At 32.6% G+C, this 19,390-nt stretch overlaps 3 protein-coding genes across 4 annotated transcripts; all 3 read right to left on the reverse strand.

Moving 5' to 3' along the window:
• Position 1: 1 nt before the first annotated feature.
• Positions 2–5,579, reverse strand: LOC135835208 (uncharacterized). The gene is made up of 5 exons (XM_065349375.1): positions 5,410–5,579; positions 5,038–5,323; positions 1,196–1,402; positions 847–1,011; positions 2–693 (listed from the first exon to the last, which is right to left on the reverse strand). Exons 2-5 carry the CDS (start codon positions 5,101–5,103, stop codon positions 337–339), a joined length of 795 nt encoding a protein of 264 aa, XP_065205447.1. The 5' UTR covers positions 5,104–5,323; positions 5,410–5,579; the 3' UTR covers positions 2–336.
• Positions 5,580–6,650: 1,071 nt separating this feature from the next.
• On the reverse strand, positions 6,651–11,422 carry LOC135835209 (uncharacterized). Of its 2 annotated transcripts, none has more exons than XM_065349377.1 (5): positions 11,272–11,422; positions 10,726–11,013; positions 9,837–10,052; positions 7,325–7,492; positions 6,651–7,228 (listed from the first exon to the last, which is right to left on the reverse strand). In XM_065349377.1, exons 1-5 carry the CDS (start codon positions 11,362–11,364, stop codon positions 7,148–7,150), a joined length of 846 nt encoding a protein of 281 aa, XP_065205449.1. In that variant the 5' UTR covers positions 11,365–11,422; the 3' UTR covers positions 6,651–7,147. The 2 variants fall into 2 exon arrangements, with proteins under 2 accessions (XP_065205449.1, XP_065205448.1); XM_065349376.1 differs by having other exon boundaries at positions 7,325–7,546.
• A 420-nt stretch (positions 11,423–11,842) lies between these two features.
• On the reverse strand, positions 11,843–13,993 carry LOC135835210 (uncharacterized). Its single transcript, XM_065349378.1, has 5 exons — positions 13,744–13,993; positions 13,306–13,599; positions 13,012–13,227; positions 12,642–12,800; positions 11,843–12,388 (listed from the first exon to the last, which is right to left on the reverse strand). The coding sequence occupies exons 1-5, from the start codon at positions 13,825–13,827 to the stop codon at positions 12,047–12,049; spliced, it is 1,095 nt and encodes a 364-aa protein (XP_065205450.1). The 5' UTR covers positions 13,828–13,993; the 3' UTR covers positions 11,843–12,046.
• Between the last annotated feature and the right edge of the window lie 5,397 nt (positions 13,994–19,390).

The following is a 19,390-nucleotide window of genomic DNA, read 5'->3' on the forward strand; positions in this document are numbered from 1 at the left end:
AAATAGTCATAACTTTTATTGGGTTGTAAATCATCTCAACTGCTACGATCAATTACATTTGATTGTTTGAGTAATTACCTGCCTCAAGCAAGAATGTTTGAGCGAATTTGAAATGTTCTCGGGCGTGTAATCTCGTGTATCAGGTTTTTGTAGAACACATTCTGTCATTCTGTTTCATTTGGCTTGAAAGATGTATGTATTATCCAATGATAAGTAGGTAGTTGGTACCTACTTTTTAACGCATTCAACGCCAACTTACATATTCTAAAAAATTACGATTTATTTGGATTTTGAAACAATTCCATCGTTGATGCCTCAATTGCGTTTATCAAAGAATTATATTATGTAATCATCGCTCAATGTAAGTTCTTCTTTCTTAGTGCTAGCAGTGTAAAGCTTCGTGACTTTTTTAAAATGTTCCCGGTTCATTATTTCCTTAATTATTTCTTCGCATTCGGTGTCTTCTTTCGCCTTACACTCCAGTGATTTACCCATAAGGTTGAAAAGCTCTGCAAACAGTTTGCTGAAATACTTTATGGATTGTCCAGTTTTGATAATGTTTTCTTTCAGTCGTTTCGCCGCTTCTTTTTTGGGATTCGCAAATGTTGACATCCAATTGATGTAGTCTTCTTGAATTTCTTCGATGTCTTTTTCATTGAGAAGCCAAAGTGGTAAATCAGCAGCTTCGAATTGCTAAAAATTATAATTTTTTTGTAAGTTTTTTGACAGGTATTAGAGGGAAAGATCAAAACAAAAGTAGGTAGTATAGTGTATAGTGGTCTATAATGCACGATCAACGAGTAAAAATGCACCTAATTAATTAGGTAGGTAGAGGTACCTACTCACCGATTTTTCATGATCTTCTGGAATCTCGTGTTTCAGCTTTGGCATCTCATCAAGTTCATCTTGTACAATTAAGGAAAATCGCTGAAGCTTCTCTAATTCGTCACACTCCAAATCAATGTCAAGTTTCAGTAACGGTTCTTCATTATTTGGACTATTCCAGCTCATCTGCGTAAAGCAAAATGTGATAATCTGCATTTGAAGTACTTTTTATTTAATAAATAAGTTAAATAAACTTGTGATAGAATTAGCTGTGTAGAATTTTAGTTTCTCTGTTTCTTTTCATATTTTGCGCCTTTGATTAAAGATTTCATCAAAATGAATCATGATAATTAAAATTAAAGTTTCTTACTTTCAATGGTACTTCTGTTGAATTTTCCTCCAAGCCTAAAATAATTCTTAAAACTTTCGATACGTGGTTGTGATGCTTTGGAGATTCGATTTCAGTCTCCCATTCGGATAATTTATCTTTCAGCTCTTCCAGTTGATTCAATGACTCGACTTGTTCATTCCATAGCTTATCGTTCCAAGCATGGCCTATTAAATCTTCCAGTGTTTCCTATTTACATTCATTGAAACTTTATTAGGTAGTAGGTACCTATATATTTTGTATACGATATAGGAATAGGATTGTTGGGAAATTAAATTAAGACATTTTGAGAAACACATGATTTGTAAGGATGTACTTTTTGCAGAATAAATCTCACATTAATTAAGCCATAACATCGAAAGATATCATCTCTGTAACAGGGGGAAATTTTGGAATGCAGTTGTGCCAATTTTTCGGTATTGATTGCTTTCTAAAAAGGTGTCTTCTCAATTAGGTCAAAATGTTCAAGCATTTTAAAATTTTTTTTTATGGTCCATCCTAGTAATGGATCATGAGAAAGGTCGGGGAAAAATCAAATACAGTAGAGATCAAAGAATATTATAGTTTCTGAATCTGATTTTTTGCATCAAATGTATGTTTTGGAATACAGCAGTTTTCAGTTACTAATAGCCCCTGTTTCATGTATTAAAAAATAGAGAAACAGCTGGAAACATTTCAGATTTTTAGGTAAAATAAATGTTACCGACACGGAAAAAAAAAAGTATAGGTAATTTTTATTATTTTAGCACAATAACCGGATCCCATTCGAAAATACAGTAGAATTTATTTTAGAACTTGGTATTTTCAACTGGTCACACAAAATTATTTTTAATGTGATGGCATGGTAAAAATTATTCCTCCATAATGACTTTTACTGTACCATGATAGTAAAAATTACACGAACCAATAATGTAAAAATTAATGTGTGGTGAAGAAAGAAAATACTCCACTTGAAGTAATTTTTACTATTTGAAAAGTAAAAATTATTCTATCGTAATAATTTTTACTATATTTCAATAGTAAAAAATACTCGAACCAATTGTGCAAAGATTATTAGGCGTTGAAGTAAAAAATGCTCGTTTTGAGATAATTTTTACTGTTTGATAAATAAAAAGTACTTGTGGTGAGGTAATTTTTACTTTTGAGCAATGATATAAATTTTCAAAATGAAATTTTAAAAAATTGAAATAAAGGGGAAGGGATGTGCAATTTTGAATTTTTTTTGCTCCGTTGGATTCTACTCGATGTGGAGGATATTTGACAATTTTAATCTCTTACGAAAATTTCCTAACCTAATGACCTAATGGGGAATCGAACTTGGTACCTTACGTTTTCCTAACTACCTAACTTAACTACTCGGCTATGACCACGCTACTAAAAAATGAGGATTAAAAGAATATATTTGTTTGCAAACGCGTGGTGCTATTTCAAATCACGTTACTGTTTATTACGTGCAGTTTGATTGGATAGCACTTTTTCACATGTTTGTGTGTGTATTTTCTGTGTTGCCGGTATATCGTATAAAATTTCAAGGTCTAAAGTGCGTTTTTCGATTTTTGGTGAATTTTTGAAAATCGAATTTAGGCCAAAAGTGAGAGAAAAAATCAAAATTTTACCAAATTGACCAAGAAAGCTGAAATTTGGGATATACCCTATTTTCGACATGCCAAATCGATTGGAGACGGTTTCAACCCATTTTGAGCAGTTCTGGAGCCTCCAGCAGGTTTTTGAAACTCGAAATTCCCACAAAGTTCCATCAAATTGGTTTGTAAAGCTAAAATTTATTCTAAAAACTAATTTCAATACGCTACGAAGTACTGCAGGTGAATTTCAAGTCGTTTTGGATCCTCCAGCAACTGTTTGAAAATTCCTGAAGCCTCCAGCAGATTTTTGAAACTTTAAATTTTCACAAAATTTCATCAAATAGAGATGGAAAGCTGAAATTTACTCTACACTCCAATTTTAACCCCCTCTGAAAACGACTTCTGGTGGATTCCAAGTCATTTTACAGCCTCCAACGACTTTTTTTAACATTACTGGAGCCTCCAGTACATTTTTTAAACTTGAAATTTCCTCAAAATTTTATCAAACCAAGATGGAGAGTCGAAATTCATTCTGCAAACTAATTTCAATACGCTACGAAGTTGACTGCTGGTGAATTTCAAGTCATTTTACAGCCTCCAACGACTGTTTTGAACATTACTGGAGCCTCCAGTAGATTTTTGAAACTTGAAATTTCTCCAAAATTTCATCAAACCAAGATGGAGAGTCGAAATTCATTCTGCAAACTAATTTTAATGCGCTACGAAGTTGACTGCTGGTGAATTTCAAGTCGTTTTGGAGCCTCCAGCAACTTTTTGAAAGGTTGTATGACGTTTTTTTGGAAAATTGAAATTTCAAAACCATTTGAAACCATCATGTAATCTGCGAAGTAAATTTCAGCTTGCCAACTCTATTTGATAATTTAATGTTGGGGAAATTTCAAGTTCCAAAAATCTACTGGAGGTTCCAGTAATTTTCAAAAAAGTCGCTGGATGCCCTAAAATTACTTGAACCCACCTGAAGTCGTCTTCAGAGGGTGTTAAAATTGGAGTGTAGAGTAAATTTCAGCTTTACATCTCCATTTGATGAAATTTTGTGAAAATTTAAAGTTTCAAAAATCTGCTGGAGGCTCCAGAATTGCTCAAAACGGCTTGAAACCGTTTCCAATCGATTTGGCATGTCGAAAATAGGGTATATTCCAAATTTCAGCTTTCTTGGTCAATTTGGTGAAATTTTGATTTTTTCCCTCAGTTTTAGCCTAAATTCGGTTTTCAAAAATTCACCAAAAATCGAAAAACGCACTTTAGACCTTGAAATTTTGACAGGTGATAAATTTTTGCATGATCTTTCGATCTACCTTTGTAAAGTTTGAAAAAGTTCGTGCAAGTCCTATGTTAAAACGCAAAATCTGCAATTTCGGCTGACCTGTCAATCAAAGTTGCCGCCATTTTGTAAGTAAGGCCAACTTTTTTTTTGGCAAGTTTGCTTTAAAATGTTCTTCAGGATGTCCCCTTTGAGAAAAAAGCTGTCCAGGAGGATCGGCGGAGGGGGGGGGTGCAATTACTCCTATTTTCATATGCCGGACTATTAATATTGACACAGTAATTCGTGTTTTCCATGTAGTAAGAATTACTCTCACAATGCGTGATATTTACTTAGAAATAATAGTAAAAATTACTTTTATAACTGAGTAATTTTTACTTGGGCAGAATAGTGAAACTTTACTATCCGTGAATAGTAAAAATTACCGTTACAATCGCAACAGATAATACCACCTGGTGCAGTACTTTTTATTCAATCATACAATTTTATTTTTTACCAGAACAGAATAGTAAAAATTTACCATCCGTAAATAGTAAAAATTACATTGAATTTTGTGGGAAAAAATACTATACAGAAATGTAATTTTTACTTTCATCACGAATTGAACCACACGTTGAGTGATTTTTACTATGAGATTAGTAAATTTTACTATGAGGTTTGTAAATTCTACCTAATTTTGGGTAAAATATACTTATTTTTTGGCGGACATTTATTATTTTTTAACAGGTAATTTATGTTAAAATTTTTTTCCGTGAAGTTCTAATTTTTTTCCTGCCAAAAGATAATTTTGTAAAACAACGGAAATCTCAAGAATGTAGAATAAAAACTGCTCGATTTGTATGGTATTCAGAATTTCATTTGAGTTTAAAATTTTGAAATTTGTTATTTGCTTTTACTAAAGATATAAGTATTTTAATTTACCTAATTATCGTATGTTTATAAAAATGTGTGATATTTACCGGTTTCTTGGCCTTTTTCAATGACTTCTTCATCAAATATTCCATGTTTTTGATATCGTACATCATTTTTGAGATTTGTTTCAATGTATCCTTTCTTAATTCTTGTATTTGTACTCTGGGGTCTCGAAGACGTTTTAACAAAATCTATTTTGTGTAATTTTATTTCGTGTTCTTCATCTAGTTTCATAAGTTCGTTCATTAGAAAGAAAGTCTGATTTTTGTATCGATGATTTTCATCCTCATCAACATTTGTCTGCATAAAAATGTGTTTGAAACTTTCTAACATCTGAAAAGAAGTGTATACATGGCATGTGTAAGAAAACTAAGAACAGATTCAATTTTTTTTAAGTAGCATGCGGATTTTTTTCTCACCTGTGATTTATCTGAGGTAGCTGAGTGAATTACGAACAACGCTAACAGGAAATAATTCTTGGTCAAAGAATTCATAGCTGCATTCAAATTCATTATTATAGGTAGGTAACTTTCGATTGAAATGTATACCTAATTTTTCAAGCCCAAGTGTACCTATTTGAAAGATAAGCTCGAATTTATTTTGATCACATGTTGGCGAGATAAGATAAGGTGCTTTGAAATTCATTTTTTCATTTTGCACTCCATGGGGAGATGATGTGACAGCTCAGCCTGCAAGTTTTTTAAAATTTTGTTGAGAGATTTTGATAGGTAAATATTGATGTTTCTTTCCCTTCTCCTTTCTTCAACTCCTTTATTCAATCTGATAAAAAAAATACCTGCATGAATTACTGATGTATTACTTACTTAGCTTGAGGATTAAATTTAAATACGATTATAATTGAATTTTCGAGAGATTTTGCCTTCCTTTGGTCCGGCCAATTAAACGTTTATTCAAATCTAAAAAGTATTGAATCCAGAACCAGAACAATTTTAAACTCTCACATCAAAAATAATGTTTTTTTCCCTCCTGAATTGAAAAAGTTTCTAAGTTTTTCTCCTCGTTTTGCTGGTGCTAATTTGCTGTCCCTTTCTGAATATGAGATTCTAGAAAGTTTTCATTGAAATCTGAATGTATCAAAACTGGATAAATCAATTTCACACTTCACAAAAGGTATTTTTCCTCTCTTAAATCAAAAGACTTCTCTCGGATCATTTTGAATTCTGTTATGAAAAAAGAAAAAAAATCATTCTCAAATCTGCACTTTTTTGAAGTTGCAAATGTCAATGGTTTTGATTGCAATTTGATATAGAAATTTCTAAAATATACTGCGTCTAAAATTTTGTTTGATGCTTGTGAATTTTTTGACGAGTCAGTTGAGAATTTTGTGATCTTTCCGCCGCCTCTGTCAAGAAATATATTTTCTTCTCTGAGTCGGAATTAACGTTACTATTGATCGTTAGTTTCATATGTATGAAAATAATTTCAATTTAAAAAAAAAAAATCGGTATCTATCTATAGTAAATAAAATAATAATGCTCATGATTGGGTCAAAACTCGTGAAAATCGATATTGTGAAGGTCCTTTTTCGGCGAAAAATGGTCCTTAGAGTCATTTTTTATTTTCAAAATTTGATTGAGATGTCTTAATCTGAGAAATGACGATGTGCCCAAATTTCTGCAGAAAGAAATAATTAAGTAGGTATATTTAAAATTCTGTATTTTGATTTAAAGGTTGATTTATAATGGACTACCTTCTGTTTCTTGTGTCTTGAAAGATGTGTTGTACACTGATAGGTAGCGACACCTACTTTTTAACACATTCAACCTCAATTTATGCTTGAAAATTAGGATTGGTTCCTCAATTGCTTTTACCAATGTACTTAATTGCTTATATTCAGGAATCATTGTCCAACATACGGGTATGTTCTTCATTTTCAGTGCCAGCAAAGTAAACTTTCAAGAGTTCTTTGAAATGTTCTCGTCTCACAACCTCATTAATTATTTCTTGGCATTCAATGTCTTCTTTCGCCTTACACTCGTATGATTTATCAATAAGGATGTAAAACTCTGCTAACATTTTACTAAAATATTTTATGGATTGTCCACTTTTGATAATGTTTTCTTTCAGGTGTTTCCATTCTTCTTCTTCGGGATGCCCAAGTATTGACATCAATCTGATGTACTCTTCTTGAATTTCTTAGATGTCTTTTTCATTGAGAAGCCAAAGTGGTAAATCAGCAACTTTGGGTAATGCGTCTTGCGGTTTACGAGTAGATTGCTAAAAATTATAATTTTTTGTAAATTCTGACAGGTGTTGGGGAAAGAACAAAACGAAAGTAGGTAGTATCTATGTACAAGTAAAAATGATACTCACCGATTTTTCATAATCTTCTGGAATCTCGTGTCTTGGCTTTGGCATCTCATTAAGTTCATCTTGTATAATCAAGGAAAATCTTTGAAGCTTCTCCAATTCGTCACACTCCAAATCAATATGAAATTTCAGTATTAATAGTTCTTCATCATTTGAGTTATTCCAGCTCATCTGCGTAAAGCAAAATGTGATACATCTATATTGAAGTAGGGGAGATTGTTGTACCTTGGAACAAAAATAACGTTTTTGCTGTGTATCTCCGAGAAATGAACTTGGAAAACTGAAATATTTTTATTCGAAAGCGGAGAGAAACCCGAATATTTTAAGCTATTCGGTCTTTTGAGTAAAGATCTGTGGTCTTTCAGAGAAATTTTTGAAAATTTCAAAATTTTGTTCCATGGTACGATAACTTATTGTACCTTGGAACAACGTATTTTTTTAATGGAAAAGACGCATTTACACCGCAACAATTTTTAGCAAAAATTTAGGTATTATTGTGATCGTCTATGAGAACAGGCGGTCAATGTTCGAAAACTTGTTTTGGAGATGAACGAGTTTAAAGTTATCAGTGGGGGAACTTCAGTTTATTGAGAAGAAAAAAAATAAAAACCAAAAACTATACATTTTGGAAAAAAACTAGAGGCATTATGACGATTGGAAATTCAATTCTTCACCACTTTGGTCGTGTGTAATTTTTTCGTTGGACATATCCTTTCACCTTCTAACAGCTATTTTGTTGCAAGGTACAATACCTTCATAGTCGGGGGGCCCGCATAATGATCACCTGCACCCCCCGCCGATCCTTCAAGGCAACTTTTTTCTTAAAGAGGGAGTCCTGTGGAACATTTCTAGCCCTGGCCCTACAAAAAAGTGGCCCTACTTACAAAATGGCGGCCATTTTGATTAACAGGTAAGCCGAAATCGCAGATTTTGCGTTCCAACATAGGACTTGCACAACATTTTTTAAACCGTACAAACGTAGATCGAAATATCAAGCAAAAATTCATCATCTGTCAAAATTTCAAGTGCCAAAGTGCCTTTTTCGATTTTTGGTGATTTTTTGAAAATCAAATTCAGGCCAAAAACAAGCCATCAGCTATTCGCTGATTGCAAGAGAGTTTTTGCATTTACCTTTTGCTTATTGGGTGATCTAAATTCTAATGCTGTATGCTTTTGAATAGTTCTTCAACAAATCTTGATGTATGATCAATATAATCTCACCTCAGACATAGACGAAATATCGTAATTTATTTTATTTTGAAAAATTATTAATTTTTCTGAATTTACCGTTTCAATTCTTGTATAGATACTTAGAAAGATGCCCGATTTTTATAAAATTAAATTCAAAATAATCTTTGGAATTTTGTTACACGAAATATCGTTATATTTTATTTTGGAAAATTACAATCTTCACATCTTCACCGATTCGATTTGTTTTTCGTTGTTGAAAAAAAAATGAAAGATAAACAACAACAATAATATTTTAAACTTGATTCGAAATTCAGATAAAAACATAAACGTAGCCAATTATTTATGCATATTGCTTAGCATTTTAATAATTAAAATGCTACGACGACGACGACGACGTTGACGACGATGACGATGACGACGTTGACGACTGTGAAAAAGTGGTTACAATAGAGTTTTTTCGCGCTCCGCGCAAAAACTCTAATGAGGAGAAAAAATCAAAATTTCACCAAATTGACCAAGAAAGCTGAAATTTGGGATATACCCTAATTTCGACATGCCAAATCGATTGGAAACTGTTTCAACCAGTTTTGAGCAGTTCTGGAGCCTCCAGCAGATTTTTGAAACTCGAAATTTTCACAAAATTTCATCAAACGGAGATGGAAACCCGAAATTCACTCTGCAAACTAATTTCAATACGCTACGAAGTCAACTGCAGATGGATTTCAAGTCATTTTGGAGCCTCCAGCGACTTTTTGAACATTACTGGAACCTCCAGTAGATTTTTGAAACTTGAAATTTCTCCAAAATTTCATCAAACCGAGATGGAAAGCCGAAATAAAAATCTGCTGGAGGCTCCAGAACTGCTAAAAACGGGTTGAAACAGTTTCCAATCGATTCGGCATGTCGAAAATAGGGTATACCTATATCCCAAATGTCAGCTTTCTTGGTCAATTTGGTAAAATTGTGATTTTTTCCCTCATTTTTGGCTTAAATTTGATTTTCAAAAATTCACCAAAAATCGAAAAAGGCACTTTAGCACTTGAAATTTTGACAGGTGATGAATTTTTGCCTTATCTTTTGAGCTACGTTTGTACGGTTTAAAAAATGTCGTGCAAGTCCTATGTTGGAACGCAAAATCTGTGATTTCGGCTGACCTGTCAATCAAAATGGCCGCCATTTTGTAAGTAGGGCCACTTTTTTTGAGGACAAGGGCTAGAAATGTTGCTCAGGACTCCCCCTTTGAGACAAAAGTTGCCCTGGAGAATCGGCAGACGGGTGCATAGGTGATCCTTAAGTGAATTAAGTTAAAATTTTAGTTTATTACCTTCAACGGTTGTTCTGTTGAATTTTCCGTGAGGTCTAAAATATTTCTTAAAACATCCGATACGTGGTTCTGGTTATTATCCGTTGGAAAATTAATTTTACTCTGCCATCCGAGTACTTTTAGTTTCAGCTTTCGCAGTTTACTCATTGATTTGACTTGCTCATTCCGTAGCTTTTCATTCCAGGATGCATGACGTAATGAATCTTCCAGTGCTTCCTATTTGCATTAATTAATACTTTATTGTACCTCTGTATTTTATATACGATAATATAGGGTTGTTGTTAAATTAAATTAAGATTTTTTAAGAAACACAGATGATATTATAAGCATGTACTTCGTGCAGAATACATCTCACATTAATTAGGCCAATTATCGAAAGGTAGGTATCATTTCTGAAACAGAGGGAAAATTTTGGAATACGGTGGTGCCATTTTTTCGGTCATGATTGCAAATTTCGAACCCCTCCCCCCCAAATAATAGGTTTTTGGCTAATAACGGCCCACATCTCCCATCCAGAGGACACTTTCAGTTCTAAAAAATTTTTCTGAGATACTTTCAACCCAAAATGAAGGTATCCAGATCCACTCAATTAGGTCAGAATGCTCCAACTTTTTTTTTCGTGATTTATCTTAGTGGATGATGGATCCTCAGCAAGCTCGCGTGGGAAAAATTTAAAATCACTTGAAGATCGAAGGATATAGTTTCCGAACCTGGTTTTTCAATTTTTCATACTCAAATGTCAAATGTACGAGTACCTATTTATTATGTATTTTGGAATACAGTTGTTTTAATTTTCAAGCCCCCCTTTCAAATATCAAAAAATAGAGAAACAGCCAAAAACTTTTCAGATTATTATCGTAGTATATTTATAAAAATTTGTAATATTTACCGGATTTTTCGCCTCTTTCAATGACTTCTTCATCAAATAATTCAAGTTATCAATATCATACATCATTTTTGCGGTTTGTATCAATGTATTCTCTCTTGATCCTAGTATTTGCTTCCTGTGGCCTAGAACACGTTTTACAAAATCTAATGTGCGAAATTGTATTTTCTCTCGTTCATTTAGTTCCATCAATTCGTTCATTTGAAAAAGAGTCTCGTTTTTGTATCGATGATTATTTTCATTCTCAGTATCATTCTTTTCCGTCAGATTTTTATTGAAATTTTTTGAGATCTGAAAAAAGAAGATACAGTATTTACGTAGCATGTGAAGGAAATTATGGAAGATTTCGAGTTTTTAGGCATATAATGTGCAATTGGGCCTGGAAATTTACATTTGCGCAATATCTGTGCGGTTTTTAAAAATAATTTCGATGGTTCATGAATGATTGCTAGATGTTTTCACCAAACTGAAAATTTGAATGAAAGTATGCTGAATTTATTCACAGGACACTCGAAATGGTTTGTGACGATATTGTAATTTTTTTCTCACCTGTGATTTATCTGAGGTAGCTGAGTGAATTACGAACAACGCTAACAGAAAATAATTTTTGGTCATAGAATTCATAGCTGCATTCAAATTCATTATTAATTAGATAACTTTCGATTGAAATGTATAATTTTTCAAGCCCAAGTGTATTTGAAAGATAAGCTCGAATTTATTTTGGTCACATGTTGGCAAGATAAGATAAGGTACTTTGAAATTCATTTTTTCATTTTGCATTTTCACTCAATGGGGAGATGATGTGACAGCTCAGCCAGCAAGTTTTAGATGTTTAGTCAATTATGTACCTATTTGAAATGAAATTTTGTTAAAAGTCTTATTCAATGTCTGAAAAACGAATTTTTCATGTGTAATAAAATGATTTTTTTTGCCAAAATTTTTTTCCATATTTTTTCTTTAGATGGTTGAAGTACTATGTAGTATCCAAACTTCATCAGCTTATCAAAAAAAATGAAAATTTTTTGTTTCAAAATTTTATCAAGAGATTTTGATATGTAAATTGATGTTTTTTTTTTACATCTTCCTTTTTTCAACTCATTTATTCACTCTGATAAAAAAATACCTACATAATTACTGATTTATTAGCTTGAGCATTAAATTTAAATACATTAATAATTATGAATTAAGTCTTAGTACCTTATTACCAGAAAATTACAATGAAAAAAAAATTGACCAAGTATTTACAAAATTAATTTAGGCACGATGAAAATTCACTCAGATTTTAATGACAAATATTAAAACGATGATATTGAAGAATAAAATTTTAGCTGCTTCCCCAAGCTGTGAAAAATTCGATAAACTTTTTCAAATGAGGCTGTTCTAGAACCTTCTTCATTATTTCTTCACATTCAGTGTCACCTTTTGACTCACATTCTTGAATTATACCTACGGTGTTGAAATACTCAGCCAGAGTTCTGCAGAACATTTTGATCGATTGTCCGTCATCTATGAGAGATTCTTTCAGTGATTTAATGCGTGTGTCTTCAGATTTCTCGAATAACGTCATCCATTTCACATATTTGTCTCGAATTTCCTCCATGTCTTTTATGGTGGGAACCCATCGTGGTAGTGTTTCTTCATTCAGCAGACTTTGTGCATACATTTCCTAATAAATTTTCGAAAAATAATAGTGAAAATTACATAAGTAGGAAGCTAGGTAGGTACCTATTGTTAGCGTTTCGTGGTTGAAATGAATTATGTAAGATTAAACTCACAATTCCCTTCGACTTCTTCTAACCTAAATGAAGCTAAATACGACCCATTGTTTATCGAACACATCTTCGGCTGAATTGACACCCCCTTCCCCTACTTCAAATTTACGCACACCGGTTCAAATGAGTAGGAAATTATGTACTTACTTTATTCACGTATTTTTCACCTTCCGTTTTTCCCCATTCTTCATTCTTTTCATCTGTGTTCGTTGAAAATATCTTAAATTTTTCCGCAGGTGTATCTTCGTCGTCATCTTCAGATTTTGGTAGGGATGAATCCTTAATTATTAATTCATCATAAGGCTCCTGAGTGAAATTTTCAGTCAATAAAATATCAGCTATAAGTGAGTACTTACGATTTAAATTAATTCAATAACATCTACTCTACTAGGTATATCAGTTCAGGGTGAAAGTATGACTAATTTTATCCATTAGAAAAATGATTTTGATTCATTATTCACGTTTTGGCTTCGGATTTTATTGAATAAACGAATCAAAAACATATTGGATTATTTACCTCAGGTATATCCTCATTCTGAGAAAACTTGTGAATGCTCGTTGATAAGTCAGCAGATTTCTCGATTTCTGATTGGATGTCGTTTGCCCATTCGATCACTTTCGATTTCAACTCGTGCAACTGTAGCGTCAATTTTTTAAATTCATTCGATTGATATCCTGTGAGATCGAAACGGGGAACATCTTCAAAACCGAATCTTTCGAAGAATTCATCAAACTGTTTTCAAAAATCAAAAAGTAGGTAATGTGATACTTGATAATTTTTAATTGGTACATAGATTGATGAGGTACTCACCAGCAGTGGCTGGGTTTCTTCTTGTAGCGATTGATACAATGTGCTTCGAAATTCATCAATTTCGTTCAACATTTGTACGAATTTTTTCGTCGTGTTAGTTCTCAATTTGCTTATTACGATCAAGTTTTCAAAAAGCCGATGGGATAAGCGCAGTTTTTCGCAGTGTAATTTTAATTTTTCATCGCCTTGAAAGTCGATGAAATTTATCGATGAGAGATTTAGATTTTCTTCGTGTTCGAATGTGTTATTCTCGATGTTGTATTCTTTTAATATCTCTTGTATTATACTCGACATCTGAAAATGATAGGTATGATGTTAGCATGAGCTGTTGGGTAGGGGGAGGGGAACTAATTGAATTGAATCTGCTTTCAGGTCTACCTATACTTCGTCATAAAAAATTAAGTTTCATATTCGGAATTTTATGATTTTATCTCTTACCTGAGAATCATCATGTGATGTGACTGCATGAAATACAAAAAATAATAAAGTAAAACGCACAACCCCCATGTTCATGAAATCCATGTTTTGATTTAAATTTCAGTATGGATTCGAATGTATGATTTTTGAAACTGAAATACTTTGTTGCTCGATAAGATAAAGCATTTTTTTTAAATGTTCGCGGCTTTTAGTGCATACTTTATATGCGTATCGAATGTTCGAATCGATAGATTAATTTTTCATCGTACCTACCTGATCTGAGTTCGTGCATGCAAGTATGATATCTTATCGATTTCAAATGAAATGATTTTGAAATCTTTTTGCTTCGCGGTGAACAGCTCAGTTCTAAGAAAAATACATATTGAGATTCAAATTGTACTGGCTTAATTAATCTCTCTTCTATATTCTATGTGCAGAGACCTACCTCTACCTAGACCTACTTATACTCAAGACAAGGAATTACATTTTTTTAAATTACATATAGGCATCTATATTTTAATGAATTTTATAGGGATTAATTATCATGATTTTCTAAGATTTACTATTGTTCTTGTATTTTTTCATCATAATGAAATTTTGAAAGTAGAAAAAGTATCTCGTTGATTACGATCAATTCTTGTTTCGTCAAGTCAAGCAATTGAACAATTTTTTTCTGTAAGGTCATCATCCTAGTTTCTGTGATCCTCTTATGACTGGTTACCAGATCGCTGTAGGTGTCTGAGTCCAACTTGATGGTTTCATTTTTGGTATTCGTGGACTATTTTCGTTTCACCAAAAATTAAGAAATAAAATCACTTATACTCAATGTTTGGTTAGATACCTACAAAAGTAATTGTTTGAAGATTTACCGTATTATTCCCAGAATGAATCATTATTTTTCGTGCTAATTCATCAATTTTAGGTAGTTCGTCGTGGATTTCTCTAATTGATTGTGAATGGTTGGTTTCCAATTCTAAAATTTCAGCCATCTCCATCTTGAGATTAATAAATTTAGATTTGGGTCCTACTGCAATTCTTGTTTGTGTTGATTCCTTCGTTGAATTTTTTTCTAATAAATCTGACGAAGTCTAAAAAAAAATGAGAGTTTTGTTGAAAAAGATATCCACTTTATACCATGGTAGATACATTTTGAGAATCCCTGATTATTTTTCGTATGCATTGGGACATTTTTATTTCATCTCATTACTGCTTGTACGAGTATGTGAATTATTTTAAATAATATTTTCATTTCCATTCCTTCCATTGATTTATCATCACTTCATCAGGTTAAACATTACTAAAAATTGTTAAAAATCCAAAGTATAACCCATCACGCCAACTATTACTTCACTTGTACAAAGCTCTGATACGTAGTAAAATTGAATATGGAAGTCCATGCTTTAAAAACCTGTCAAATAAAACTACTAACATTCTCAAAACTGTTCAAAATTCCTCCTTGCGCATCTGCATAGGTGCTCTCTATTCGTCTCCAATTGATAGTATTTATTGTGAAGCTGCAGAGCTTCCTCCTGATTTTAGGAAAATTCTCATGACAAACAAATTCTTAACAACTGTTGCAAATAATCCATCTCACCCTCTTCAAAGGTCACTCGATGTCTACAGCTCTCAGCATTTCCTCCATACTTCAGGTCCAATCCCAGAATTTATCAAAAATATGAACAACCTACAAATTGACCTAAAAAACCTAATACATCAACCAATATCTTATCCCCCTTGGTCTCTCAAACCTATACAGATGGAATTTTACTTAAGAAACTACCCGAAACATGATCACTCCCCATTATTAATCAAGAGTCATTACTTAGAACTGTTATCAAACTATACTGAATATAACTTATGCTTCACAGATGGTTCAAAAATTTCTAATATTCATACTGGTTATGCTTACTCAATTAATGACAAAGTTCTCAGTTTCAAAATTCACAACTGTGCCTCAATTTTTACTGCTGAACTCACTGCCATAAAACATTGCCTAATAGATATAATTTCCATTCAATCAGAAAATAAAAAATTCCTAATCCAAAGCGACTCACTAAGTTCACTGCTATCCATTCAAAACATTTTTTCTGACCATCCGATAGTCCAAGACATACATAGGTCCCTTTTTAACCTCCAATATTATGATTACTCAATTAGCTTCATGTATGTTCCCAGCCACATAGGTATCACTGGAAACGAAACTGTTGATAGATTAGCAAAAACAGCCGCTACCCCCTCCCCTCTTACCACTCTCACTCCTGATGACATTAAATCTCTAATCACTCACAACACATTTACTAAGTGGCAGAACTTTTGGTCACAACAAACTTCAAACAAACTCTTCCAACATAAAAAAACTACCCTCCCCTGGAAAAATCTAGGCCACCTGAACAGAAAAGAAGAAATCTTGATTACCAGACTAAGAATAGGCCACACAAAAATTACTCATAACCACTTATACCAAAAAGAACCAAAACCCTCATGCCAATTTTGCAGAAACGAACCCACATCCATCCAACACATACTTTTCAACTGCCCCCAACTAAAACAAAACAGACTTACACTACAGATAAAAGAAAACCCACCTACTATCCCTGACGAACCCTCAGAAATACAAAAATTCATCTCCCTAATAAAAAACATCAACCTCACAAACCAAATCTAACCCCCCCCCCTTACGGGTGTAATAATCTTGTAATTATAAACACCCCCAAAAAAAAAAAAAAAGTTTTGAGCTCACTTCGTTTGGGCCTGTTTGCTTTTATTATTTTTATTTTTTCGAAGTTGAAGTTTTTAAAAGACCATCATTCAGCTTCAACATTTTGAAACCAAAAAAATCAAACTCCTCGCATAAAAAACACATTGCTTTTTCAATTGTCAAAATACGAATTTTCAAAACGCTTTTGCCCTCAGTTCATTCAGACCTGTTCACTTTTCTTTTTCGAAAATGAAATTCATAAAAAACCATCCTTCAAATTCTAAAACTTTGAAATAAAAAAAATCCAACTCCTCACGTACAAAAACAAAGCTCTTTCACCTATCAAAATATGAATTTTTAAAAGCTTTTGCCCTTAGTTCTTTCGGGCTTGTTTTTTTCGAACTTGAAATTTCTAAAAAATCATCATTCAAATTCTAAAGTTCTGGAACCGAAAAAATCAAACTTCTTTCATAAAAAACGTTGCTGTGTTTTCACCTATCAACCTATACCAAAATACGAATTTTTGAAAGTTTTTGCCCTGGCTACGCTAGGGCTAATTTTTTCCTCTTTTACAAAATTATAAATTTCATGTTTGAGGCTTCTAAAAATTCAACAGCGAAAACGAATAATTTTTCCAAGTCATGATAGGTTATAAGAAGACCTACCTATAATGTCAACTGAATTGTTTTCCCATCTTTTCATTTATTCAGGCATCTTACTGGGTCACTTTTATAGTGACTTAGTCACTTTTCTTCCAAAAAAGTCACTTTTTTGAATTTTTTTTCGTTTTTTAAACAAAAAAAAAACGTTTTTAATTCAAATTATTTTTTTTTACTCATTTTCGAAGGGTTTTATGCGAATTTTCTTTATTAAACAATTTCAGAATATTAAAAACACAAATTTTTACTTTTCGAAACATCAATTTTTGAAAGCTTTTGCCCTCGCTTCGCTCTGGCTTATTTTCCTTTCTTTTTCAAAATGAAGATGAAAATTTATTTTTTTAAAAATCAAAGTACTAAAGCCAAAAAACAAATTTCTCACAAAAAACATCGTTTTTATGCCTCTCAAAATACAAATTTTCAAGAGCTTTTGCCCTCGATTAGGTCTGTCTTTTTTCATTTTCAAAATCAACTTCCTTCAAAAAAACATCATTCAAATTCTAAAATTTTAAAAATAGAAAAATGAGCTAAGTACTCGTTCTCACATTAAAAAAAAACGGATTTTCCGGTGGGGCCAGACTGGAGAATAAAGTAGTTTTTAGGTGAGATATTGAACGTTTTTTTGCTCTCCTGAACGCTGGAACTTAAAAAAAATTGGTCACTTTTTTGGTCACTTTTTTCACTGATGAAAGTCACTAAAGTCACTTTTTTTTAGAAAAATTTGTGTAAGATGCCTGTTTATTATCAGTCGGCAACTTTTCGGTTGCACAACCCCCCACCCCCACAGCAAAACTCTTTACAAAACTCTTAGTTTCGTTCCAGGGTTGCCAGACGGATTTTCGCAAAATTACCTAGTTCTGAAAAATTATCTTGTTTTCCACCTCAAAAATTCCCAAAAATCCCCAAACAGCAGAAATTCCTGGTCTGGAAGCTCGATAACTTGTTACACTTGATTTTTCCACTTCATTTGAAAGCATCTGAAAATCCCTAAAAATCTCTGCACAATTTGAAAGTCGGTTGAATGCCACTAAAATTGTAAAAGCACTCGATTCCAAACTTGATGTGTGATAATTTTATGAAATGGGATTTTTTGACAAAATAGGTCCAAAAAACCTCCATTTTTGCATGTTTTTTTTAAATTTTGCTCGCAAGAATCAAATTTTTTTAGGGATTTTTCCCTGCAAAAGTGCAAGTCCCTGAAGAAATCCTTAGTCTGTTTCAGCGAAGTGGAAAATCCCTGGATCTAGTTAGAAATCCCTGAATCTGGCAATACTGTTTCGTTCCTGTTTGTAGGTCTTAGATAGATATAGTATGGTATACCGTACTTTGTTTCCAGTTTCCCATACAGCTGGATTCTTCGTTTGCAAATCTATCTGAGCTGTCGTACTATCAACAGGTACTTTTTCGATGTCGTGGAAAAGTAAAAATTCGTCTAATGCTGCAAATTGCATTCACAAATGATTCTAAGTGTCATTCTATCGTTCTTAGGTAACGAAATATAGCTTTATTTCAAGTCAAGAGTGATTGGAGAAAAAGTACATACCTATCACCTTCTTGCATGCTTACCTACCTATATTTTCCATCATTGTTTCAGCCATTAGACCTGTTGCATCGATCACTAGGAATTGCTGTTCAATCAAATCTATCCACTGAGATATTTTGTCCAGTAAATTTTTCGTTATGTTCTTGAAAAGTTGAAAAAAAAATAGGTTATTGCTTTGATTTAAAATTACTTATTTTTATTTCATCTTGATGAGAATCGGCCAGAATCAGAATTTCATTCTTTAAAAAACAATTTGGAAGAATTTTTTTTACAAAATTATTCTTTTCAGCGTAAAAAAAAGGCGAATAAACTTTTAATTAGCTAATACTTATATACCGTACCATGATTTCTTTTAACGTAGATTGCGATTGATTGTTGTTTAATTCATTGAATTTTGAGATTTCAATTTGTAATTCTGTTATCGCTATGGTCTGATTTGGTTTCAGCCTCAGCATCCGATCTAATTTGTCAATCGTACGATTCAATAATTCGCTCTTGGTGATGGTGAAAATTTGGTATAAATTTTCACGTTTCTTGAATTTCGATTCATCTGCAGTTGCGGAAGGTGGCAAGGTTTCTTTTGTCGGAGGCTAGAAAAATAATTTCTTGATTAGGTACTTATGATGTATTTTAATTTCGTAAAAGTCAGGTTTCTTCATTTTTCTTTTTTTTACAATGAAGGATTATATTCAAAAGAAGATATTCCAGACAGGTAGATTTCCTTGATATTGAAATGTTTGAATTTTTACCTATTTAGGTAGCTATGAT

The sequence above is a fragment of the Planococcus citri genome, chromosome 2, assembly GCF_950023065.1.
Source record: "Planococcus citri chromosome 2, ihPlaCitr1.1, whole genome shotgun sequence".
Taxonomy (NCBI): Eukaryota; Metazoa; Arthropoda; class Insecta; order Hemiptera; family Pseudococcidae; genus Planococcus; species Planococcus citri.

Coding starts and splice junctions, on each gene's coding strand:
- LOC135835208 (XM_065349375.1), bottom strand. CDS start 5,103: ATGATGTACGATATCAAAAACATGGAATATTTGATGAAGAAGTCATTG. Junction 1,012..1,195: donor CAACAGAAGTACCATTGAAA/GTAAGAAACTTT, acceptor TGCTTTACGCAG/ATGAGCTGGAATAGTCCAAA. Junction 694..846: donor CAGAAGATCATGAAAAATCG/GTGAGTAGGTAC, acceptor TATAATTTTTAG/CAATTCGAAGCTGCTGATTT.
- LOC135835209 (XM_065349376.1), bottom strand. CDS start 11,364: ATGAATTTGAATGCAGCTATGAATTCTATGACCAAAAATTATTTTCTG. Junction 11,014..11,271: donor CTACCTCAGATAAATCACAG/GTGAGAAAAAAA, acceptor TTCTTTTTTCAG/ATCTCAAAAAATTTCAATAA. Junction 7,547..9,836: donor CAACAGAACAACCGTTGAAG/GTAATAAACTAA, acceptor TTTTGTTCCAAG/GTACAACAATCTCCCCTACT.
- LOC135835210 (XM_065349378.1), bottom strand. CDS start 13,827: ATGGATTTCATGAACATGGGGGTTGTGCGTTTTACTTTATTATTTTTT. Junction 13,600..13,743: donor CATCACATGATGATTCTCAG/GTAAGAGATAAA, acceptor TATCATTTTCAG/ATGTCGAGTATAATACAAGA. Junction 13,228..13,305: donor AAGAAACCCAGCCACTGCTG/GTGAGTACCTCA, acceptor TTTTGAAAACAG/TTTGATGAATTCTTCGAAAG.